Here is a 27,601-nt window from a genome sequence, read left to right on the forward strand (position 1 = left end):
TCCACACTGCTATTATTTTGAACATGTCCCTTTCAATTAGTGATTCAGTTACACAGAATCAGCAGCATGCATGTCATGACTGTTGGGTCTGTTGGATTTCTATTACTCTACTACACCTGCTAGTAAATTATTTGCCATGTAGAAATATCATTTCTACCAAAAACAGTGATTGATCAGGTTAGTGATGTCAGACTGCTATTATTTTGAACATAACTGTACATATCATCTAAATTCAATTTAAACTTTTTTTTTGTACGTGTTTTTGTTATTAATTTATTTTTGATTGATATTTTTTGTGGATTTTTGCAGTATTTTTGGAGTAATTTTTGTAAGTTTGCAATTTTATTAGTCTTTTTAGTACAATTATTCATATTGCTTTTCAAGTTTTTCATGGAATCTGTCACTATTACTGTGTATGTCTTATCCTATACATCCCTACATATTACTCCTCTCTTTTTATATATTAGAGATACATATCTTTCCAACTTTGATCATCTAATTTGTTGTGGATGTATGGGATTAAAATAGACGTTTCCTGTCCCCTGCTAAATTGCTCTATAATTCACCTTGGTGTAAAACACTCCCATCTGAATGTCATTGGTTGATTTTTATGCCAATCATTAGTAATTATCTGTTACGATTCTACTATTGGTTAGAATGAGTCTATCTTCTGATATAAAAGACTCCAAAAATATGGCTGACGATCATCTGAAGAAGACCACGTGACTCGGAGGGCGAAAAACTTAACGTCACTCCCGGGTGACGCCAGCACATGCGTAGTCTCTCGGACCGGCAAGTTCAAGATGGTAAAGCTAAATTGTAAGCACCCACGGCACCTTGTCCGACCCCCATCAGCTATTGTGTTAGGCACAGCCGCTCTGCTGCATTCTCTACTTATCCTTCATCTACCTGACTTTGCTCCAACTGCCTACATATCCTTACAAGCAGGCTCAACTGCTCCTCTCTATGCTCTGCAGAAATCTTGATCAGTTCATCACTGTCCACATTAGTGATGGTGCCATATATAACCTGAACAGCAGGACTCTATGCTGTATACCAACGTGTGAAAATACCGATTTGGGTAACATCATTTGATCTATTTAAGGAATGATTGCTTACACCTGAAAACCACTATAAAGGATAACAGATTTCCACTCACTCTGGATCCATGTTCGTTTGGTGGCAGGTTTGAAGCTAACTTCTTATATCTGTTCAGTTCTATACAATTGCTCCTAAACTGTCCCCTCTGATCCCTTGGTCTGGCATTTCTAGGATCACAATGCTGTAATCCTTGGTGAAAGGCTTAATAGTTAACTTTTTTTTTGCACCTACTAACTGGTTTATTTTATTCAAGATGTTCCCTTGGGATTGAAATGCTGTTATCTATGCACACATTTTTCCCCTGTGAAATTGCAGACGTTATTTCTCTGTTGCATTTTTGTTATGACTGTATTCTGATTGGTGTTTTATGGAAACCACCTGAAATATGCAGTGTTGTCATTTATTACTTAAGGCCTAATCAATAATAAAGAAGTTGAATTCTGCCTCGCACATCTAAGTATTTGTGTCGCAGAGTTACCGAAGTACTTTGAACTGTATGTCATTGTATGCAGGAAGAGGGCCCTAAATTGATGTTCATGACAGCCCCCAAAACATATAATATATAAATAGTATATGACGTATATATCAGTGTAAAGTTACAGGAAGTGTTGCTGAGAAACACTCATTGTGGTCAAATCCCAGCAATATATCCGAAGAACCCTTATAACCACTAGCCCTCCAGAAGATTTACCCCCCTTTATGACCAGGCCATTTTTTGCAATACGGCCCTGCGTTACTTTAACTGATAATTGCATGTTCATACAACACTGCACCCAAATTAAATTTATGTCCTTTTTTCCCACAAATAGAGCTTTCTTTTTGTGGTTATAGATCACCTCTGCGTTTTTTTTTTGTTTTTTGTGCTATAAACAAATATCGAAAAAATTTTAAAAAACTACATTTTTGACTTTTTGCTATAAAACATATCCAATAAATAAAATTTTAAACATCAAATTTCTTTATAAATTTAGACCAAAATGTATTCTGCTAGTCTGTGCTAAAAAAAATTCCAATAAATGTATATTAATTGGTTTACATGAAAGTTGTAGCATTTAAAAATGGCGGTATATATACTGGAATTTTTTTTTTTATACTAGTAATGGCAGCGATCAGTGACTTATAGCAGGACTGCGGTGGGCATTCTGACACTGGGTGGGAACAGACTAACTGCCACTGACATCTCCAGTGACACTAATACAGTGATCAGTGCTAATAAAAAGCCCTGACACTTTACTAATGATACTGGGCAGCAAGGGGTTAACATCTGGGGCGACCATTGGTTGTGTTTTACTTTGGGAGACATGATGCTTTGTATCTCTCTGCTGTATTGAGAGATACAAAGCAGCATGTCCAGGCTTACAGCCTGGATGTGCCAACGATCACCAAGTCCCGGCCGGGAATCGCCAGCCGGGACCTGGTGATTGACATATCCAGCAACCAGTAGCTGCGCGGGTAAGGTGGCGCACGCACACCCCCTACCCCGAAATGCAAAATCAAGTGTATGTATGTATGTGTGTGTGTGTGTGTGTGTGTGTATATGTATATATATATATATATATATATATATATATATATATATATATATATATATATATATATACAGTTGTGTTCAAAATAATAGCAGTCAGTCATCACTAACCTGATCAATCGCTGTTTTTGGTAGAAATTATATTTCTACATGGCAAATAATTTACTAGCAGGTGTAGTAGAGTAATAGAAATCCAACAGACCCAACAGTCATGACATGCATGCTGCTGATTCTGTGTAATTGAATCACTAATTGAAAGGGGCATGTTCAAAATAATAGCAGTGTGGAGTTTTATTAGTGAGGTCATTCATTCTTTGAAAAACAGGTGGCAATTATTGGCCTTATTTAAGGAAGGAAGGCAGCAAATGTTGTACATGCTGGTTACAGTGCATTTCTCTCTGAAATTCTGAGGAACAATCAGCTCCCGGAAGATCAAAGAAGGTCTAAAGTTACCTGTGAGTACTGTTACAATTAGAAGACGCCTATGTGAAGCCAAGCTATCTGCAAGAAGCCCCCGCAAAGTCCCACTGTTGAAAAAAAGACATGTGCTGAAGAGGTTACAATTTGCCAAAGAGCACATTGACTGGCCTAAAGAGAAATGGCGCAACATTTTGTGGACTGATGAAAGTAAGATTGTTCTTTTTGGGTCTAGTGGCCGGAGACAGTTTGTCAGACGACCCCCAAACACTGAATTCAAGCCACAGTACACTGTGAAGACAGTAAAACATGGTTGCGCAAGCATCATGATATGGGGATGTTTCTCATACTATGGTGTTGGGCCTATTTATCGCATACCTGGGATCATGGATCAGTTTGAATACATCAGAATACTTGAAGAGGTCATGCTGCCTTATGCTGAAGAGGAAATGCCCTTGAAATGGGCGTTCCATCAAGACAACGACCCCAAACACACCAGTAAACGTGCAACATCTTGGTTCCAGACCAACAAGATTGACGTTATGGAGTGGCCAGCCCAATCCCCGGATCTTAATCCAATAGAAAAATTGTGGGGTGACATCAAAAATGCAGTTTCTGAGGCAAAACCAAGAAATAGAGAAGAACTGTGGAATGTAGTCCAATCATCCTGGGCTGGAATACCTGTTCACAGGTGCCAGAAGTTGGTTGACTCCATGCAACACAGATGTACAGCAGTTCTCAGAAACAGTGCTTATACAACCAAATATTCATTAAGTGATTCAAAGGAAAGCAAAATCTTCAAACATTTTTCAGTTTATATAGTGAATGTTTGAGTTTGTAAAGAAGAATACAAACACTGCTATTTTTTTGAACAGTCTAATATTCACTTTTCTTCAATTTTTTTAGAGGAACAACACAAATTTGATATATTTTTCTTCATGTTTTGATTTGGAATAGAATGTGTAGTGTTCCCAATGCATTTGTGTATATGGAAATAAAAGCTATTAGAAGGATTTTGAGCTTTATTCACTTTTTTCAACACACTGCTATTATTTTGAACACAACTGTATGTATGTATGTATGTATATATATGTATGTGTGTATGATTTTGCGCGGCGGAGCTGTCCTGTAGCAGTATATCTGCTATGGGGCAGCTCTTAGAATTATCGTCAAATTGTTTCTTTAAATAGAGGTATTTTTATAATTTATTTTAAGAAGCTTAAAGTGTAACTCCACTTTTGTTGAGAAATACATTCCCCTCTGGGTGATCTATGTACATTGCGGGGATTTTAACAAACTAAGTGCAAGATTCCTACCTTTTTTGTTATTTTGAAGAAATAGCTGTTTGTTTGTGTCCATGGGTAGAGTGAATCTGTATGGGAGTGGTTTTATAATTATCAATTAGCTGCTGCACTTGCACTTTTTTTTGGGGGGGTACACCATCTGTGTTGGTATTTTATTTTTTATTCCTTGGAGTTACCCTTTAAATATCTCCATATCACTCAATTGGTAATTATTGTAGTAACCTATTTATCTGCAGTCTGCTCTTCCCTACTACTGCTGCCTCCTGAAGACCTGTTTTTTTTTTTTTTTTTTACTTTTATTTTTACTTATTTGCAGATCAGTCCTGCAACTGTGAGCCACTGCAGTACATCCCCATTGAACTCAATGGACGAGTTTGACAGGCAGTACCACCTGTCAAACGCTGCATTCCAAGTTAAAATTGCTGTGGCCACAAAGCCAAGCATCACGGCCATGGCATGTGTACAGCCTTGTCCACCTGTATTGTTACAATTTGGGTGGGCAGCCGGGGGTAGGCACCACAGCTCAGCTGCCTGTTTTTACCACCCTCTTCCTGCCTGTTCATGTGCACATTCCCAACCAGGATGCTTATTATCAAACCCTTTATGTAACTTGATCCCATCATACACACATCTATAATATATGGTCAAATAAAAGAAGAAACAGTCATAACATATGCAGGAGTCATTGAGGCATCCCGGTCTTTTACACATTTCACAGCAAAGCTTCTGCAAACCATGATTTGTATATTATATTTTATTAAATTGGAGCTCCAGTCTCCAGTGAAAAAATAAGTCAGTGACTACAAAAACTGTAAAAAAAACTGTTTAAAAAAAAAACAGCCACTCACCTGTCCCTTGATCTAGTGGTGTGCTCACTGCAGCCGTGTTTGCTGGCTGTCCTCTGTTCCCGGTGCCGGCATCATAAGTGTGGGCACCCGGCTGTGAGAGCTTGCGGCTTCACAGCCGGGTGCCCACTGCTCATGCACAAATACAGCTGCACACTGTGAATGACCCCGTAGTCTTCTGGGACCTGTCACGTGTCCCAGAAGACTGCGGGGATGGGGGGGGGGGGGCGGCCAGAGAACTACTGTTTTTGGTTGCCTAGGCAGCCAGAATCAGAAGGGGGAGTGGGCACCTTTCAAAATCAGGTACCCGTTCCCTCCTGCTCCCCAATTCCTAATGATAGTGGGAGATGAGTCATTAAAGAGGAACCTCCCCTTTTGGGTGGAGCTCCACTTTAAGCTGTGAATCTATGGTCATCCTTTTCCTAAATCCTTTAGTTTTGCAATTTGTAAAATAAAAAATGTGATTTTACAATTTCTTAGTTCATGTGTTATTGGCGCCTTAACCACTTGCCGACCACCCACAGTACTTTTACAGTGGGAGGGCAGCATGGGCATGGTGGAGGCAGTGTGATGGCATGGGCATGCATGGCTTCCAGTGGCACTGGGTCATTGGTGTTTATTGATGATGTGACAGAAGACAGAAGCAGCCGGATGAATTCTGCAGTGTTTAGAGATATACTGTCAGCCAAATACAGCAAAGTTGATTGGACGGCGCTTCACAGTACAGATGGAAAATGATCCAAAACACACTGCAAAAGCAACCCAGTGTGAAAAGTAGTAGGAATCCAGTGGGAAAAGAAGTGGAATATTCTTTAATGGCCGAGTCAATCACCTGAAGGCAAAACTAAAGGCAGAAAGACCCACAAACAAAGTACAACTGAAGACAGCTACAGTTAGAGCCTGGCAAAGCATCAGAAAGGAGGAAACCCAGTCTTTGGTCATGTCCATTTGTTCCAGACATCAAGCAATCATTGCCAGTAAAGGATTCCCAACAAAATATTAAAAATGAACATTTTATTTATGATTATATTCATTTATCCAATTACTTTTGGTTCCTTGAAAAAGGAGGGATGGCTATTCTTAGGAGATGTAATTCCTAAACCCTTCCTCCAATTTGGATGTACATACTCTAAAATTAAACCTGAGGGTGTGCACTTTCAGCCCATATCCATTATAGAACTATAGCTTGATTATGTTTTAGTAAATACCTGAAACAATCTAAAATTGTGCCTGTGTCCATATATATATGGACCTAACTGTATATACCATAGTTTGTAGATACTATTAATTTTACACACAAACCAATTAATGTACATTATTGGAATTTTTTTACCAAAGACACATAGCAGAATACATTTTGGCATAAATTTATGCCAACATTTGATTTTATTGGACATGTTTATAACAGAAAGTAGAAAATGTTTTTTTTTCAACATTTTTGGTATTTTGTTTATAGTGAAAAAACTAAAAAACCCAGTGGTGATCAAATACCACTAATATAAAGCTCTATTTGTGTGGAAAAAAATGATAAAAATGTAATTTGTGTACAGTATTGCATGACCATGCAATTGCCAGATAAAGCAGCACAGTTCTGAATAGCAAAAAATGCCCTGGTCATGAAGGGGGTAAAATATTCCAGAGCCCAAGTGGTTAAAAGTCCTACGTCTTCTTCTTTTTGTAATATTCTCTATATACCGATATACACTTTGGGATGTGGTGTCGGTGGCTTACTTATCAGTTTTACACTTCTATATAACTTCTTCATTGTAGGTTATGAGAGGGAGCTCAGTTTGTCGTAAGCTTTTTTTTTTTTATTGGGACTAACTCACACTGAACTTGTTTAGAAACATTTGCAGTCAACCATGACACCTTTTTCAAAAAAACATAAAGAAATATATAAAACCTTTTTTGTAGGTATGCTTTGTGAATGTACAGTAAGGTCCATAAATATTGGGACATCGACACAATTCTAACATTTTTGGCTCTATACACCACCACAATGGATTTGATATGAAACGAACAAGATGTGCTTTAACTGCAGACTGTCAGCTTTAATTTGAGGGTATTTACATCCAAATCAGGTGAACGGTGTAGGAATTACAAAAGTTTGCATATGTGCCTTCCACTTGTTAAGGGACCAAAAGTAATGGGACAATTGGCTTCTCAGCTGTTCCATGGCCAGGTGTGTGTTATTCCCTCATTATCCCAATTACAATGAGCAGATAAAAGGTCCAGAGTTCATTTCAAGTGTGCTATTTGCATTTGGAATCTGTTGCTGTCAACTCTCAAGATGAGATCCAAAGGGCTGTCACTATCAGTGAAGCAAGCCATCATTAGGCTGAAAAAACAAAACAAACCCATCAGAGAGATAGCAAAAACATTAGGCGTGGCCAAAACAACTGTTTGGAACATTCTTAAAAAGAAGGAACGCACCGGTGAGCTCAGCAACACCAAAAGACCCGGAAGACCACGGAAAACAACTGTGGTGGACGACCGAAGAATTCTTTCCCTGGTGAAGAAAACACCCTTCACAACAGTTGGCCAGATCAAGAACACTCTCCAGGAGGTAGGTGTATGTGTGTCAAAGTCAACAATCAAGAGAAGACTTCACCAGAATGAATACAGAGGGTTCACCACAAGAGGTAAACCATTGGTGAGCCTCAAAAACAGGAAGGTCAGATTAGAGTTTGCCAAATGACATCTAAAAAAGCCTTCACAGTTCTGGAACAACATCCTATGGACAGATGAGACCAAGATCAACTTGTACCAGAGTGATGGGAAGAGAAGAGTATGGAGAAGGAAAGGAACTGCTCATGATCCTAAGCATACCACCTCATCAGTGAAGCATGGTGGTGGTAGTGTCATGGCATGAGCATGTATGGCTGCCAATGGAACTGGTTCTCTTGTATTTATTGATGATGTGACTGCTGACAAAAGCAGCCGGATGAATTCTGAAGTGTTTTGGGCAATATTATCTGCTCATATTCAGCCAAATGCTTCAGAATTCATTGGACGCCGCTTCACAGTGCAGATGGACAATGACCCCAAAGCATACTGCAAAAGCAACCAAAGAGTTTTTTAAGGGAAAGAAGTGGAATGTTATGCAATGGCCAAGTCAATCACCTGACCTGAATCCGATTGAGCATGCATTTCACTTGCTGAAGACAAAACTGAAGGGAAAATGCCCCAAGAACAAGCAGGAACTGAAGACAGTTGCAGTAGAGGCCTGGCAGAGCATCAACAGGGATGAAACCCAGCGTCTGGTGATGTCTATGCGTTCCAGACTTCAGGCTGTAATTGACTGCAAAGGATTTGCAACCAAGTATTAAAAAGTGAAAGTTTGATTTATGATTATTATTCTGTCCCATTACTTTTGGTCCCTTAACAAGTGGGAGGCACATATGCAAACTGTTGTAATTCCTACACCGTTCACCTGATTTGGATGTAAATGCCCTCAAATTAAAGCTGACAGTCTGCAGTTAAAGCACATCTTGTTAGTTTTATTTTAAATCCATTGTGGCGGTGTATAGAGCCAAAAATGTTAGAACTGTGTCGATGTCCCAATATTTATTGACCTGACTGTACAATGTCTCACAGAAGTGAGTACACCCCTCACATTTTTGGAAATATTTTATTCTATCTTTTCATGTGACAACACTGAAGAAATGACACTTTGCTACAGTGTAAAGTAGTGAGTGTACAGCTTGTATAACTGTAAATTTCCTGTGAGTTATTTTGAGGGGACAGCAAATTTACACTGTTATACAAGCTGTACACTCACTACTTTACATTGTAGTAAAGTGTCATTTCTTCAGTGTTGTCACATGAAAAGATAGAATAAAATTTTTCCAAAAATGTGAGGGGTGTACTCACTTCTGTGAGATACTGTACATTTTAAAATAAAGGCCCCAGATTGTACAGAAAATATTTTGTTTTCCAAAGGCTTGATCAATAAAAAGACACAAGCACATATATGCATTTATGTGCAAGAAAAGTGTTGGGGCAACATAAGACAACTGTCCTTAAACCGGAGTTCCACTCACTCTTTAAAAAAAAGTCAGCAGCTACAAAAACTGTAGCTGCTGACTTTTAAAAAACAGCCACTCACCTGTCCCATGATCCCACGTTGCCCCCGCCACAGCCCATATTCCTGTATTCCAGGCGCCGGCATCTTCAGTGTGGTCACCCGGCTGTGACAGCTTGCGGCTGCACAGCTGGGTGCCCATTGCGCATGCGCGAGTAGCGCTGCTCTTCCTGAATGAACATGTCACGTGTCCCACAAGACTGCGGGGGGGGAGGGTAGGAGGACAACTTCCATTTCCGATAGCTTAGGTGATCACAGGGAGCTTTGGGGAGCTGGACCTGTAAAATTTGGGTACCCGTTCCCCCCGCTCCCCAAAGGTGCCAATCCTTAATGTGGAGCGGGGGACCAATCTTTAAAGCGGAACTTCCCCTTTTGGGTGGAACTCCGCTTTAAAACAAGTGGTTGAGTAGAATTACTATGTATCAGGTGTACAACTAGTTATTATATAGGATTTATATAGCGCCAACATATTGCGCAGTGCTTTACAAAATGAAGGTAGACATTACAGTTGCAATACAATTTGGTACAAGAGGAAACAGAGGGCCTGTTCGTTAGAGCTTACAATCTAAGTTGAAGCAAACCTAATATGAAGCCAGCAAAGTATAAGAAAAGTTTCAAAAGATGAATGCAGCTCAAAAGAATGAATTGGTAGATGCACCAAAAGTGTCAGCAAGCCAATATTCTCAGTCTCAGCAGCTTAATTACAGCATGCTTTCCAGGCAGCTAACTGAACAAAAAACAATGCAGGGAGACTGATTTACCATGAGTCCTGGCAAGCTGATTATAAAGCTTGTCCTGTATATAGCAGCTATATGCATGATATGTTATACTTAACCACCATGGATTGAATGAGTCAGCAGACGTATTAGAAATCTCAGCAAGCTGATATACACAGTCCCAACAGATTGATTGCAGTAGATAGAGATACAACCAAACAGGTGTATCATGCATTTTTTCAGGTTATTCAGCAAAAATCAATGCAGGTAAAAAATATACCACATGTCCCAGCAAACTGATTGCAAGTGGCTGCCACATATACAAGTGTATTACATAGTGCTGCAATATACTTATCTATCCCTGCTCAAGTTGCTTGCCCTGCTCATCCCTACTTCAACCATTGGATTTAAATATAGCATTGTCAGTGTTACAAAGACCCCTGTTTCTGCCTATTTGGGGCATTTATTTGAGTATTTCTTTCTTTGCTATCCCGTACAGGAGTCTTTCTTGTGGCCATCAGTTCGGCTACAGCAGTCTGAGTTATCAGCATTGTCCTTTAGAAGTTCCATTTGATTTTTCACAAGGACAAGGTTGTTTAGCGATGGGACCTCCTTTTATCCAAGGTGGTCTCTAATTTTCACCTTTATGATGGTACTGTGCTATCTTTGTTGTGTTTCAGTGTGCTCTGGTTCACCCCAAGGAGATCTGTCTCCATTATATGGGATATAGTGAGGGTTGTCGGGGTTTATCTCTCAGCCACTGCTTCTTTTAGGCAGACAGATTCCCTGATAGTTTTTCCAAAAGGCCACAAGTTCTCCAGCTGACATTTTCACAATTTTTAAGTGAATTTGACAAGTCGTTTTGCACAAGTATACTCCATAAAAGCATCTCTGAGAATTTCAGTCTAATTCCAGAAGCCCATCAACTCGCCGCGCTTTGGCGTGGTCTTGGTAACCAAACAGTATCTACTAAAAGCCCTAACTATGTGCGGCAAGAAAAAAAAGAAGCAGTTACTAAATAAGACTTGTAGTTTAGCTTACTAATACCTATTGAAAGGTAAATTCAAAAATTGAAATCATACACAAAAACACTCTCTTCTCCCTTTACCAAACTGAAAATGAAACCGTTGCAATAAAAACATACACACTTGTCTGGACATCATCTTGCCACAATCCCAGTAATTAACCCCCAGTAATAGCATGGCTACCTGTAATGCATTCTAACAAACAATTCCTAAGTGTACTAGTAGGGGGCAGTGGACATTGCACATATTACTCTACATCAGATAGACCTCCCTAAGTTTATACCCTCATGTACATCTCCACTTGTGCACTACTATGGACATCCTCATAAAGCTTTTCATCAACAAAATTGTTTCCACTGTTTTCTTGAAGATTAGTCATATCTGAGGATATAAACAAGAATAGCCAGTTTTTTTTATGAAAAAATTTTGAAGAATGTCTATAGGAGTGCACAAGAAGAGACGTACCATCATCCTGTTTTTTCTAAGATCGGTTATAAATTCGGGGGGGGGGGGGGTGTCTATTTGACATGGAGTATATGTGGAATTGTTTATTAGAACTCATTTTAAGTAACCATGCTGTTTCTGGGGAACAATTACTGGGATTGTGGTGAGATGATGTCCAAACAAGTGTGCATGCATGGCTTTATTGCAATGTTGTCATTTTTAATTTGGTGAGAGGAGAAGAGAGTATTTTTGTGTATGATTTTAATATACCTTTCAATAAGTATTTGTAAGATAAACCACGTGAGTCTTATTGAAGTGGAACTTTAGTCAGAAAATTATGTCCTGCTAGATCACTTCAGGATGGCCCCTTATTCAGGTATAGCTATGTAAAACATGAAAAATAAGTGCCTGTTCTGTTTTAAATACTGTATCACCGTGCTCTGCACATGCTCATTTGCTGTTCATTTTTAGGTTTTTTTAGACACTGATGAATTTGTAGAGGCCGATCTGCTGACAGCAAAATCGAATTAAACCCTCCTGTCCTTTACAGCCAAGGAAGCTGCTTCTGTTTGATCTGCAACTGCCATGGAGCTGCACATGTGATCAGTTATGACACCAGCCATTTGATGGTTTGACAGTTTCGTTGAGAACACAAGCAAATGTGACAGTTGGCAATCATGGCATTCCAAGAATGTAGGTGTTTTTTGAAGCTGTTCAATCAATGGGTTTAGTTCCACTTTATGACTTACTGCTGTTCAGGTGCTCTGGGCTTCAGCAAAATGGCAGCCTCCAGCAAGAAGAAATGGGAACAATGTTGGAGGCAATTTACAGCACACAATTATTTTGGTAGCATAATTATTAATGTGGAACTTATGCTCATTGCTAAAGAACATTTATTGTTTATCAAATTGTCATGGATTAGGTTCCGCTTTAAGTAAACGTTTCCTTTTTTCCTAGCCTCACATAGCTAGGGCTTTGTGTACAGGTTGTTTTGCAGGCGTGTGAGTTGCATGAGTCCCTTTCCCATTAGCCCTGGTCACATCGGGTGCGATTTGGAATGCATATTGCATGCCAGAGGACTTGCAAATCATATGCCAAGTTGCACCCTATTTGGTATGGTTCCGACTTGCAAAGCCGATTTCTAAAGTAGTACATGCACTACTTTTCCTGCCATTTGCATAGATTTCTGTGTCAGATGTCTTGCAAATCGCACTTGAAATCGTCATGTCCCCCGATTTCGAAATCGTTCGACTTCACTGTAAGTCGCACGATTTCAAAGTCGGGCTTGATGTGAACAGGGGCTTAAAGCCCACCCCACTAGAATGGTGATTACTTCTTGGGCTTTTCTTTATCAGGCTTTTGTGGCTTAGATCTATAAGGCGGTGACTTGCTTCTGTTCACACATTCTCTTAAAGTGTATGTTACCCTTAAAATGAGTGCAGCAGATATGTGTTTATAAGGTATATTTCTGTCACAAGTAGCAGCCTCTTGTGTTTTGGATTGTGCCTTTTGGATACAAATACCAGGTTATCCTGGCAGTCCCTATTCTGTAATCTTAAATTTCTTCTTCTAGGGTGACAACACTGCTCCTCCATAGATACAGTACAGTGAGAGAACATTGTCACTCTAGGACAGAAAGTGGGTTACTGGCAGGATCACCGGGTGAAAATAAAGGAAAAAAAATCCTGACAAAATATGCAAGTACTACATCTAAGGGCTGGTAGGCTGCAATATATTAGATTTTTAGTTTGGGGTTTAGATACATTTTAATTGTAACAGAGAAAGGGTGTTATCCATTTGTCTTTGCTGTGTGGCAGGGTAAGGTATGTCTCGGTACTGGAAAAAAAGAAATCCAAATAATCTGTTCGGTAAAACAGTTACACAGTATGTATTTTTATTTCTGTATTTATTTTAGTGCTTTGTTTGGAGCTCAGCCTTATTTTGCTATATATTCTGTTTGCAGACATGTGTGGCCCGTGCATGGGATACAAGAAAGCCACTGCTGTTCTGCCCAGCTATGAATACAGCCATGTGGAATCATCCAATCACAGCACAACAAATTAAAACTCTTCTTAGTTTTGGCTACACAGAGATCCCATGTATTGAGAAGACCTTGGTGTGTGGAGACAGAGGTCAGTGACTGAAAGTTCAACAAACCTTGTTTTGTTCTGTTTTCTGTTATTAAGGGTTGCAAGTGTCACTTGCTTGGGTTCACACATATGCGGTGCGGTATATCGCATGTGATTCGCACAGAAACCGCAACGCATTCCTGTGCAAATCACATGCGAATTCTGTGCGATGCGATTTGAGCCATACATTTTGTATGGCTCAAAACGCACCGCATCCGCACCAGAAAGGTGTAGAACCATTTTTTTGGCCCGCACTAGAATTGGATCAGATGGGTATTCACACCCTTGCAATCCAATTCTGCACATTGCACTGCCTTTTGCAAACCAAATTCGGGGTGTTGTTAACATACACAAAAGCAGAGGTTCAAATAAACAGGGTGAGATTGTGGTGTTGAATTTGCACAGAAACCGCTGCAAATTCCATACCCTATCAGTGTGAACCCAGGCTTAATGTCATATACTGTACATCAGACATTAGATTTGCAATTATGAATTGATGTTTGTGGGTAATCGGAGGGTTTTATTATCATTAGGTAAAGTCTAAGGTTAGGTAAAACCTCTTCCTTTTTTTTTTTCTTCTTAAAATCAGCACATGGGACTTTACTTACATTTAATGCAGGGTGGTGTTCCTTGTGCTGGTGTCAGCTGTCAGTGGAAAACTGAAGTCCTCTGCCTCCCTTCCATACCTTGCAGCCATAATCTTCTGGTGCAGTGGGAGTTTATACCTGCTGATCTATGAATATAGGACAGGCTGATTAATAGATCACTTTTCATTCATGGAATCTATACAACAGCTTCTGTGAATGGAGTAGGGGGGCAGAAAGAGTGGGCATAGTCGTCACTCTGTAAGCAACGTTGCTTGTGCTTCTTTTTTTAAATATTTTATACCATGAAGTAGAGTGAAATGACAGATTGTTACTATTTGTCTTTTTTATCGATATTGCATTCAAGTAGTGACGGGACATAAAAGCTGGCAGACAGTAAGGAAAAAATTAATTCAGAGTTACGTTATATTGTTGTACTGAAATCTAAAGTGGCTTACCACCTGGGAAAGAAGGGGGTCAGAGAACAACCTTGTGGTACACCAACATACACAGGGTAAGGAGAAGAGAGAGAGGCTGATTTATTAAGTGTGAGTTGAGAATCTCACACAACAAATTGAATAGTAGGATATTTGTACTCATTGTAAAATCTTTTGCTTGGAGTTCATTGAGGGACACAGGATTCAGAGACCATTGAATTATACTGCTACCCACAGGAGGATTTGGACAGTAGGGGAAAAAACAGTGACCAGCATGGCTCAGTTTTGTATCAAAGCAGTACCGAGAGCAAAACTATAAATACAAAGGGGTGGGACCTTTGTTCCTCAACTTCAATAAACAGATTTTACAGTGAGTACAAAAACCCTATTTTTCTCATTCATTGAGGGGCACCATATTCAGAGACATTTGGAATGTACAAAAAGCAGTCGAACAGAGGTTGAGAACAAACACAATAATCTCAGGCCCACTTAAAACAACATAGAAAAACTCTGGACCACTGCAGTTAAAAGAGCTGCATGAAAGCCTTTCAGCCTCATTCATACAGTATTTTAGCTCCAGTTCCAGTGGAAATCCATTGAGTTCCTGCATCTGGATTCAAAGGTGGATGCAGATAGCTGTGGTACAAAGCAATGACAGGCTGACAGTGGCCGCATCTTTCCACAGCTAGCTGCAAGTGATCTGATATATTCATACAGGGAAAGGAAGGAATCTGATCTTTGAGGCCTTAGGCATGGACATTAACCTGTCTGGGCCCCCGAGTAATAGTAGAGTTAGAAGATGATTGCTCTTTACAGGGAACATCTGAGATGACACAAAGAGAGTCTGTCTTCTTAATGGCAGCAGTGGTTGTGAGATAGACATGTATAGCATAAAATACATCCAGACAACGATGTACTGAAGCTGGACAGAGGGAAGCTTTAACAATGATCTGGCTGAGCCACCAAGAAATTGTGGAACAAGTCGGTTCCCCTTTGCAAAAACCATATGGGATGATAAAGAGTGAGTCCTTCTTCTCAATGGAAGCAATGCCTGCAAGCAGGGGCGTATTTGCTGCGAGGCAAACTAGGTATTTGCCTAGGGCGGCACTTTTCAGGGGGGCGGCACTGCCGCCCCCCCCCCTTTCCCACGGAAGGGACACTTCAATGGGGAAGGGACAGGGGTAGGACTGCCATGGCTGAGGGACCAGTGTAGCAGCAAGATCTGTCCCCCTGACGCATCTGCACATCTTCACCGGCTGCAGAGGAGAGTGGAGTGGTGGGCGGATCCCCGGTGTACGCTCGGAGCGCATGAGGGGCTGGGCCCGCTGTAAGTGCCGGGATGTGCAGGAAGGCCAGAAGGAGGAAGCAGAAGAGGATGAGGTCAGGGGGGCGGAGCCCGCCGCCCGCTCCTTTGCAGCCGCCGGAGATCTTGGGGGAGAAGGGACACAGGCACCTGGTGATCCTGACATTATCTGGAGGAGCTGCTGCTGGACAGGTAAGTGCTTGGAGGACTGGTGCTCCCTCGGTCCTGTCTCGCTGTCCCTTGATACACTGCCCCTGATACACTGCCCCCCATCCATCCCATTGCCTCCCATCATCACACTGCCCCCACATGTCACCCTGCCCCACACCTGTTCCACTTCCCCCTCCTGTCCCCCACATTGTCCCACTACCACCCATCTGTCCCCACTGCCCCCCACCTGTCCCTCTGCGCTACTCCTGTCCATCTGCCCCTCACCTGTCCCTCTGCGCTACTCCTGTCCCGCTGCCCTGATCGTGTCCCATGCCCCCCGTCATGCTGCCCCCCATCTGTCCCTCTGCGCCCCTCCTGTCCCACTGCCCCTCACCTCTCCCACTGCGCTCCTCCTGTCCCGCTGCCCCGATCCTGTCCCATGCCCCCCGTCACGCTGCCCCCCATCTGTCCCTCTATGCTCCTCCTGTCCCAATGCCCCTCACCTGTCCCTCTGTGCTCCTCCTATCCCACTGCCCCTCACCTGTCCCTCTGTGCCCCTCCTGTCCCACTGCCCCTCACCTGTCCCTCTGTGCTCCTCATGTCCCACTGCCCCTCACCTGTCCCTCTGTGCTCCTCATGTTCCACTGCCCCTCACCTGTCCATTTGCACTCCTCCTGTCCTGCTGCCCCGATCCTGTCCCATGCCCCCTGTCAAGCTGCCCCCCACCTGTCCCTCTGCGCTCCTCCTGTCCCACTGCTCCTCACCTATCCTTCTGCGCTTCTCCTGTCTCACTGCGCTTCTCCTGTCCCGCTGCCCCGATCCTGTCCCATGCCCCCCGTCCCGCTGCCCCCTACCTGTCCCTCTGAGCTCCTCCTGTCCCACTGCCCCTCACTTGTCCCAAGTGGGCCTCCCACTGACACCAATTTTGGGACACTATTCCTCCCACTGATACCAATGATGGGGCACTTCCTCCCACTGACACCAAATATGGGGCACTATTCCTCCCACTGACACCAATGATGGGACACTATTTCTCCTACTGACACTAATGATGGGGCACTATTCCTTCCACTGACACCAATGATGGGGCACAACTCCTCCCACTGATACCAATGATGGGGCACGATTCCTCCCACTGATACCAATGATGGGGCACGATTCCTCCCGCTGATACCAATGATGGGGCATGATTCCTCCCGCTGATACCAATGATGGGGCACTATTCCTCCCGCTGATACCAATGATGGGACACTATTCCTCCCGCTGACACTAATGATGGGGCACTACTCCTCCCGCTGATACCAATGATGGGACACTATTCCTCCCGCTGACACCAATGATGGGGCACTATTTCTCCCGCTGACACCAATGATGGGGCACTATTCCTCCCACTGAAAACAATAGGGCACTATTTCTCCCACTGATACTAATGATGGGGCACTATTCCTCCCACTGATACCAATAATGGGGCACTATTCCTCCTACTGATACCAATGATGGGGCACTATTCCTCCCACTGATACCAGTGATGAGGCACTATTACTCCCACTGACACCAATGATGGGGCACTTCCTCCCACTGACACCAAATATGGGGCACTATTCCTCCCACTGACACCAATGATGGGACACTATTTCTCCTACTGACACTAATGATGGGGCACTATTCCTTCCACTGACACCAATGATGGGGCACAACTCCTCCCACTGATACCAATGATGGGGCACGATTCCTCCCACTGATACCAATGATGGGGCACGATTCCTCCCGCTGATACCAATGATGGGGCATGATTCCTCCCGCTGATACCAATGATGGGGCACTATTCCTCCCGCTGATACCAATGATGGGACACTATTCCTCCCGCTGACACTAATGATGGGGCACTACTCCTCCCGCTGATACCAATGATGGGACACTATTCCTCCCGCTGACACCAATGATGGGGCACTATTTCTCCCGCTGACACCAATGATGGGGCACTATTCCTCCCACTGAAAACAATAGGGCACTATTTCTCCCACTGATACTAATGATGGGGCACTATTCCTCCCACTGATACCAATAATGGGGCACTATTCCTCCTACTGATACCAATGATGGGGCACTATTCCTCCCACTGATACCAGTGATTAGGCACTATTACTCCCACTGACACCAATGATGGGGCACGATTCCTCCCACTGACACCAATGATGGGGCACTATTCCTCCCACTGACACCAATGATGGGGCACTATTCTTCCCACTGACACCAATGGTGGGGCACTATTCCTCCCACTGACACCAATGGTGGGGCACTATTCCTCACACACTGACACTAATGATGGGGCACCATCATTGGTGTCAGTAGGAGGAATAGTGCCCCATCATTGGTGTTAGTGGAAGGAATAGTGCCCCATTATTGGTTTCAGTGGGAGGAATAGCGCCCCATCATTGCAGTGGGTGGAGCTCTAATAGGAAGATGTGGAGCCTACAGAGGAAGGGGTGGAGTTTGCAGATAAAAGGGTGGGGCAAATTAAGATGTGAGGGGGGGGCCCGATTTTAGTCTTGCCTAGGGCAGCACAAAACCAAAATACACCACTGCCTGCAAGGTAGACTCATTTAGCACAGACTTAATTCAGACAATAAAATCAAAATATCTTCTGTTGTACTGGAGCTGGGAAAAGGATGGAAGTACAATTTCCTGGTTTGAGGTAGAAGGCCAAAACCATCTTGGAAGGGAAAAAAAATTCTGGGCCTCAACACTTTCTTGTCATTTTTTGAAGTAAGTGCCAAATAACCATATTCATATCCCATGATGAAAGGGGTGAGCATACAGGGGGAGCCCCATCAGGAATGGGAGGCTAGCAGTCTCTGGAACTAGATCACAAGAGATTTGACCCTTGATGGGTTTGGGGCTGATCCAAATCTTATTATGAAAAGGTCAGGTTATGTCCCACAGAATATTACTTGGGATGAAAATTTATTTTCTCATCCCAAATGAACTATGTCTTCCATGTGCTTTGGTTGAGCTATTCAAAAAGTGAATCACTTAGCTTTTAGCATTGTTTTAATCACAAATTCAGAGGGATGTCTATCCCCTAAGACCCACGCTTCAACAGTCATGCCATTAAAGCCAGCAACAGTAAAGTGGTTTAGTAAATCTGTCCTTGGGATAGAAAATCCAGATGATCTGGAAGGGTTTGAGTACTGCATCTGCCTGGGCCAGTCTAAAGAGATAAGAATCACTGGAATGCCCTCCCTCTCTATCCTCCAAGTCAGATAAAAAATGAGTTTCATGAAAAGAAGAGCATAGATCAGGCTGTACTGATCCCAGTGAGCCACCAGAGCAGCCGCTGCTTCTACCAAAGGATCAGTGTACCTGGAGACAAACGTTTTCAGTTTGATGTTGAACCTGGAGGCCAGGGGGTCCAGGTCCTGGAACACCTTTTGGGTGTAGGGCCCATTTTCCTGGATCCAGGGCTGTTGGCTCAGGAAGTACAATTGTCAATTGTCCACACCTGGAATGTAAATGACAGCCCAAGCTGGAGCATGAAGTTGTGCCCAGGAATGAATCCTGCCCTATTAACAGAACTTCATGGTTTCTCTCTGATAATTGATGTATGCCAGTGCTTTGGCTTTGTCCAACTGGCTCCTGATCACATGACCCACTAGCTGGAAAGTAAATCATTTTAGGGACATCCAAATTGCCTGGAACTCCAGAATGTGTTTGAAAGACAGGATTCCTTCAGCATCTACAGTTGCAAGAAAAAGTATGTGAACCCCTTGGGATTACGTGGAGTTTTGCATGAATTGGGCATAAAATGTGCTCTGAACGTCATCTAAGTCACAACAATAGAAGAACAGTCTGCTGAACATAATACTACACAAACATTAGATGTTGCCATGGTTTAATTGCACATAACATGTAAACATTCACAGTGCAGGGAGGAAAAAGTATGTGAACCTTTGGACTTAATAACTGGTTGACCCTTCTTTTGGCAGCAATAACTTCAACCAAACGTTTCCTGTAGTTGCAGATCAGACCTGCACAACGATCTGGAGTAATTTTGGACCACTCCTCTTCACAAAACTGTTTTAGTGTAGCAATATTCTTGGGATGTCTGGTGTGAATCGCTCTCTTAAGTTAATGCCACAGCATTTCAATCGGGTTGAGGTCAGGACTCTGACTGGGCCACTCCAGAAGGCGTATTCTGTGCTGTTGCAGCCATTGTTTTGTTGAATTACTTGTATGCTTTGGGTCATTGTCCGGTTGCATCACCCATCCTCTGCGGAGCTTCAGTTGGCGGACAGATGGTCGTATGTTTTCCTGCAAAATGTCTTAATAAACTCTGAAATTCTTTTTCCCATCAATGACAACAATCCGTCCAGGCCCTGAGGCAGCAAAGCAGCCCCAAACCATGATGCTCCCTCCGCCATGTTTTACAGTGGGGATGAGGTTTTGATGTTGTTTTGCTGTGCCTTTTTTTTCTCCACACTTAGTGTTGTGTGTTCTTCCCAAACAACTCAATCTTGGTTTCATCTGTCCACAGTATATTTTGCCAGCATTGCTGCGGAACATCCAGGTGCTCTTTTGCAAACTTCAAACGTGCTGCAATATTCTTTTTGGACAGCAATGGCTTCCTCCGTGGTGTCCTCCCATGTACTCCATTCTTGTTTAATGTGTAGATGTGTCAACAAAAATGTTAGCATGTGCCAGAGATTTCTGTAGGTCTTTAGCTGACACTCTGGGATTCTTCTTTACCTCATGCAGCATTCTGCGCTGTGCTCTTGCAGTCATTTTTACAGGACGACCACGCCTAGGGAGAGTAGCAACAGTGCTAAACTTTCTCCATTTGTAGACAGTCTGTCTTACCGTGGACACATGAACATCAAGGCTTTTGGAGATACTTTTGTAACCCTTTCTAGCTTCATGCAAGTCAACAATTCTTGATCGTAGGTCTTCTGAGAGCTCTTTTCTGCGAGGCATGGTTCACATCAGACAGTGCTTCTTGAAACCAGTAAACCCAAAACAGGTGTGTGTTTTTTTAAGGGCAGGACAGCTGTCAGCAACACATCCAATATCATCACACGGATTGGAGTCAAGGTTGGCTCACTCCTGGCTCCAAATAGCTCTGAGAGAAGTCATTATGCTAGGGCCTCACATACTTTTTCCTCCCTGCACTGTGAATGTTTACATGTTATGTGCAATTAAACCATGGCAACATCTAATGTTTGTGTAGTATTATGTTCAGCAGACTGTGTTCTTCTATTGTTGTGACTTAGATGACGTTCAGAGCACATTTTATGCCCAATTCATGCAAAACTCCACGTAATCCCAAGGGATTCACATACTTTTTCTTGCAACTGTATGTACTCTGCACCAACCTGGTGTCTGGGCTCCTCTCCAGCCTGACAGGCTGGCATCCATTGTGAGCATCCTCCAAGGGATCAGAAGGAATGATTTTCTTAACTTCAGAGCTGGATTTATGAGCCACCAGTCCAGAGATAACTTGATCTGGGAGTGAAATGTTTTAAGTTACTCCAGGGGAAAAGTAAAACTTGCTTGAGCTGTGTCTAGGCTAAGGCTCAGATATTCAAAGCAATGAGTTGGTTCCACGCTTACTTCTGAAGGATCCAAACGTTTTTTAGGATTTGAACTGTCTGCATCACATTATTGATGAAGAATTGTGCTGACTGCTCACAAATAGGGCAGGTCCTCCAGATATCCAACAATGGGGATGCCATGGGAGCATAACAAGGCAAGCACATTGGCTAGAACCTTGGTGAACACCCTTGGTGCGGAAAATGGGCCTAATCGAAGGGCTTCAAACTGAAAGTGATAGAAAACCTGTTTTGCTTTGTATCTTTTAAGTCACTTTGCAATAAAGCAAGGAAGCATAAACCTTTGCAGTATAATTATGTGCTTACCAAATAGTTGCTATACATATAAACAACTTACAGTTGTAGGAAAACAATGCAAGGCATACAAAGTATTACAGATATACGTACAACACATGCATAAACTACCTAACCTTATTAGCAAATGAGCATGGATGGTCTGTGTTTGAGGTACAATTGGGATACGCTAAAAAGTAATTTAGTTTGAGTTATAATGGCTGCACAATCTCTGTAAACAACCAAGACTCCAGGTTATGTGACTGCAGAAATTGGGCTTTCTTGTTGTATAGATTTAGCATCATCCACAGGTGAAGTTCCTAGTTTGGTCATCTTGTGGTTATGGAGCCCCACTTTCAGCTAATGCTGCTGTCTTTTTATTTGGACAGTTTGGATAGTCATTCACATATGGGCGTATCCTTTTTCTGCATCATGTGTCATAGGTAAAAATATGTCAAAAGGTCAAGCTATTGTTGACCATTATTGACATAGATTTGCACCCAATGTTTGATGTCTTCCTCCAAAAAAATGGAAGCAGCTAAAATGTCTTGATTTGTTTACATTTGCTCAATATACAACAATAAATATCTATTTTTTCCATTGTATTAGAGGACAGCATGTGTAAACCGTTCCAATAGCATTTGTTTGAGAAACGTTCACTCAATAAGTCTGTTGTTTAATTCTAAAACCAAGCAGATTTTATGTAAGTCTGAGAAAAGCACCAAACTTTTTTATCTGACATACCACAAACGGTGGAAATAGAAGTTTGATATAAAATCCTTGAACTTTTTCCATAACTGGAACTGGGGGCAATAAACCTCCTGATTCAGAAGACCCAAGAATTGCTTACTACCCTAGTGAATTGAACAATGAAAGGAAATTGCTTTATTTTCTCCCTGTTGGAACTGGAAGATGGGAAAACCTTACTTGGTCCCTCTGGAAACACAAATCGGGAATCTGATTTCCTAAAGGTGACACAGGTATTTAGATGAACTTGAATGGCCCACACAACATCCAAAGAATGGAGAAGAGAGATTCTTCCTTCAAGGGTAAAACAAATCTTCAAGCCTAAGTAATATTTTACAACTTTGACATGTGTTAGTAAAACCGTACATATCATCACAACTACTTTGTACATCCAGGTGAATTATAACTTGTTTTTTTTTTCAGGACAAATTGGGCTTTCATTTGGTGGTAAATGGTAATGGATATCGCCTGATTTTTTTTTCATTATCAAAGGAAAACTGGCCCAAAATAGTAAAAAAAAAAATCTTTAGCTGTGTGTTTCTTGTTACTACCATAACCTACCACCAAAGAACAACCGAAAATACATTTTCCAGCTCTTGACAATTGCAGAAATACCATATATGTGTATGTTATTTGTTGTTTGTACCTGTACTACAGCCCAGAAACAATAGTGCACATTTTATTTTTTTTGTTTTTTTAGCTAAAACACGACACTAACTGATACCAATTTACAAAAAAAACAAAAGCAAATCCTGACCTTTACCCAAACACTAACCCTGGCACTGAAATAGAATAAACCTTGATCTAGGTATTTTTTCTTTATTTTTTTTAATATGTATCTCTTTTTTTTTTTTTTTTTTTTTACAAGCAGTTGTTTTTTTTTTCTCTCTCTGCAAGGAGAGAGAGAGATACAATGTACGGGACCGGGGGCTCTCAGTGACACCTGGGTCTTTGTGGTGGGAGCGCGCTGTGTGGCGCGCTCCCAGCACAAAGACAAGTACGCAAATATGCAGCCCCACAGAAAAAAGCCCAGTTCTGTGAGGCCGCATATTTGTGTGTGACGTCGGTGTCAAGGGGTTAAGCTAAAGCATGTCTGGTGTAAGAGTTATAACTGCCCCCTAGGACTGTCCTACAATTTTTTTTTTGTCTAGGATCCAATTCTCCAATCCAACCATATAGGCCACGGTTGGGGCCAAGAAGAATTTGTTTTGTTACTTCCAGGCTTCAGCCTACAAGTCCACACCTAAGATAGGAGCCCGGATCAACTGCAGACCTTGGGCCTCTAAATTCCCCATACCTGCAAACAAGACCTCTTCAGCATGAAGGGACGCTCCCGATTTCCATAGTAGCTTACATTTTGATAACCTTCATGGACATCTGGGCAGACAGCATCCCAGATAGATAAGTCCAAAGAGAGGGCCAGCAAGGACTAACCGAGGTGGAACCATGTGTCTCTTTAACCTCCCTGGCGGTCTAATTAATCAATATTTTGACTGTCAAAGTGGTACATTGTTTTGCATGGAAATTTGTTGTTTTATATTGTAAGCCTGCAATTCTTAGGAATAACTCACCTGTCCAAACAAGAGTCTAGTAAACATCCCGGGTATGATAAAGTTTTGAAACACAAAATCATAAGTTATAATATATTAAATAATTATAAAAAATAATATAATAATAAATTTAATTCAATAATGTAATCAAACCAAAAACACTGAAATTTGAAATAGAGCACCAAGTTTGCACATCACTGAGCTCAGTAGCAGAATCGTCGCTGTCAACATTTTCAGTGTCTGATGACGAATTTCCCCATGAATCACTATCGCTCAATTCTGCAAGTGATTCTAATTCACTATTGCTGTTTTCTAGCTGGTCTAAAACCGCTTTTGACCTAAAGGGAAACTTTTTGGATCCCATGGACGTTCTCAAGTTTCCAGGCAGAAAGAACTGTAAAAGTGCAGGCAGGGCACAGGACAAAGGACTAGGGACAAAATTTAGGTGAAATGGTTTGATACAGTAATGTAATCCTAACAGATTACAATGTGTTGTGTGTATATCATGTTTTTATTTTTTTGAATCTCCCGCTGGTTCCGCCCCCCTGCGTATCGACACTCACAGGGAACCCGAAAGACGGATGCCGGCATCGGCCGCAGGACATCGGGGGATCCCAGGACAAGGTAAGGATTGGTGGATCTCAGGAGAAGCACTATAGAGTAATCCTGAGTGTGGCTCGGGGTTACCGCTTTTTGTACTGTAAATGAACTCCTAGCCACACTCGGGTTTACCGCTAGGAAGGTTAAGTAAGAGCAGTGGTGGGAAGGTGCTACTTCATGCTGAATGGCAGGAACAGAGCATGAAGTGTGAAAGCTCAACACTCCACATAGTGACACTGCCATTTTAACACTTTCCATGGAAACCAGTGGAAAAAAGGAGAAAGTAATGATGCCCAATGGATCTAATCACTCCCAATGCTCAGCCCACATGGCCTACTCATAAATGAGATATCAGGGTACCACGGCTCTCAACCTGGAAAACACTCCATGGCTAACTAATAGAAAGGTCTGGAAAGTGCCATGTTGCAGAGTCAGGTCCTGCAATCATCCATTCCAGCGGCATTTGGGTATGGCTTGAGTGCAAGAAAAAATAGGGTTAGTTTTATCATTAGAGAAAAGGCATCCAAACCCCTAGGACATTAGCAAAGAACTGAGGTATGTTGGCAGTGGAAATAGTAATACAGGGTTGGTCACGGTTTCCACTTGTGGGCAGCAGAGTAACCCACGTCTCTGAATCGCGTGTTCCTAAATGAGCAAGAAAGTCATTTATCTAATCACGTGAAAAGCAAATTCCTGCTTACTTGTTTATCAGCACACACAGTAATGTCAATATTTTTGTGAGCAATGTGCCTTGATTCCTTATCTCTAAAACATGTCAATTCCCCCTATGACACAATCCCTGATTATTATCTAATTTGTGGGTACAGCTTCATTCTGCAAAGGAAGTCATTTTCAGAGACTGTTGCATAGCCACCTTAACCACACTTAAGCTTTGAGAGCATCAAAGCAGCTTTTATAAAGCATACAGTGAGGTGACGGAAGGGGTGGGGAGCAGATGCTCACACATTTGGAAGTGCTTTTTGAAAGTATTATTACTGTACACAGAGACTTTAAATAGCTGCTTAACAGAAATGAAACTTCAGCTGTGGGTGACCCCCCCCCATCTAAGACTGTGCCTTGTGTAAACAAACATAAAAATGAAATTGTGGAGTTTACTGTCAGTATAAATTACCCATAAAAATGTGTGAACTTCAGTACAGCTGATACATACTCTGATATTTATTACAAGTATATTCTGAGGTTCGTATTCCTATACGAGTGCATTCCTGTTTACTACATTGCGAATATCTTATCTTTTCATACCAGATGTAAGCATTTATTATTGGCAGTCATTAATTCATGCTCCCAACAGCCCTTGGCTCATTTTGATAGCTTAATCATACTTTTTGTGTTCCACAGGTCTGGGAGCCATGGCAGAAGTTGACACTATCATTGACAAAGTCAGAGAAGTCATGTCCAAAAACTAAACTTGCGGGATGAAGCCTATACCAAACACAAAAACTCTGTTTGCTGCATCCTGTATTACTTGCACCCCAATAAACAAAATTAAGTTGATATCAAGAGGCATTTGATAATTGAGTTATGTCTACAATTATATCACAAAACAAACAGTAGGCTGGGCATATGATATTTTATTTGACAGCCAGGAGGCATCCTTGTGACAGAGACTGCTGGCACTAACAATGCAATGTCAATTCTCATTAGAAGGAAACTTTTTGTGCAGATTACACCAATTGTTTTGCGTTCCTGGATACAAAGTTTCATACATAACTTATGAAACCATGTCGCATTTATGAGGTCAGGCACTGATGTCGAACAAGAAGTCCTGGCTCGCAGTCTCTGCTCTAATTCATCCCAAAGGTGTCAGGACTCAGTCAAGGTGCAGGCCAGTCCCCAAGTTCCTCCACCCCAAACTGGAACACCTGAAACTAATGATTTGAAGGAGTGTCCCAATACTTTTGGCAATATAGTGTGTGTATGTATATATACAGTGCCTTGAAAAAGTATTCATACCCCTTGAAATTTTCCACATTTTGTCATGTTACAACCAAAGAGGTAAATGTTTTTTATTGGGGTTTTATGTGATAGACCAACCCAAAGTGCCACATAATTGTGAGGTGGAAGGAAAATAAGTGGTTTTCAAAATTTTTTACAAACATCTGAAAAGTGTGGCGTGCATCTTTATTCGGCCTCCTTTTCTCTGATACCCCTAACTAAAACCTAATCGAACCAAATGCCTTCAGAAGTCACCTAATTAGAAAATGGAGTCCACCTGTGTGTAATGCAATATCAGTATAAATACAGCTGTTTTGTAAAGCCCTCAGAGGTTTGTTAGAGAACATTAGTGAACAAACAGCATCATGAAGGCCAAGGAACACACCGGACAGGTCAGGGATTAAGGTTGTGGAGAAGTTTAAAAGAGGGTTAGGTTATAAAAAATAATCACAAGCTTTGAACATCTTATAAAGCACTATTCAGTCCATCATCCGAAAATGGAAAGAGTATAGGACAACTGCAGACCTACCAAGACATGGCCGTCCACCTAAACTGACAGGCCGGGCAAGGGGAGCATTAATCAGAGAAGCAGCCAAGAGGCCCATGGTAACTCTGGAGGAGCTGCAGAGATCCACAGCTCAGGTGGAAGAATCTGTCCACAGGGCAACTGATAGTCGTGCACTACACAAATCTTGCCTTTATGGAAGAGTGACAAGAAGGAAGCCATTGGATGCTTTTATTTCCCAAAGTTAGTTTCGATGTTAAAAGGGAGAATTCTTCAACTTCGCATAACTCAGCTTAG

General features: G+C 41.9%; 1 protein-coding gene across 17 annotated transcripts in view; it reads left to right on the forward strand.

Annotated features, from left to right (window-relative positions):
• The window catches only part of PPCDC (phosphopantothenoylcysteine decarboxylase), a 418,450-nt gene extending 392,092 nt beyond the window's left edge, over window positions 1-26,358 (forward strand). For 16 of the 17 annotated variants that reach the window (XM_089652388.1, XM_089652389.1, XM_089652390.1 and 13 more), the window contains 2 exons: window positions 13,428-13,596; window positions 26,203-26,358. In XM_089652388.1, the coding sequence (XP_089508514.1) occupies window positions 13,428-13,596; window positions 26,203-26,270 (237 nt within the window). In that variant the 3' untranslated portion in view covers window positions 26,271-26,358. Of the gene's footprint in view, window positions 1-11,935; window positions 12,158-13,427; window positions 13,597-26,202 lie in introns of those variants that run through there. The other variant, XR_016305857.1, reaches the window with a different exon arrangement.
• Window positions 26,359-27,601: the final 1,243 nt, after the last annotated feature.

This window comes from Staurois parvus, unplaced genomic scaffold, assembly GCF_062004578.1.
Source record: "Staurois parvus isolate SC_StPar_1 unplaced genomic scaffold, SC_StPar_1.0 ptg000682l, whole genome shotgun sequence".
Taxonomy (NCBI): Eukaryota; Metazoa; Chordata; class Amphibia; order Anura; family Ranidae; genus Staurois; species Staurois parvus.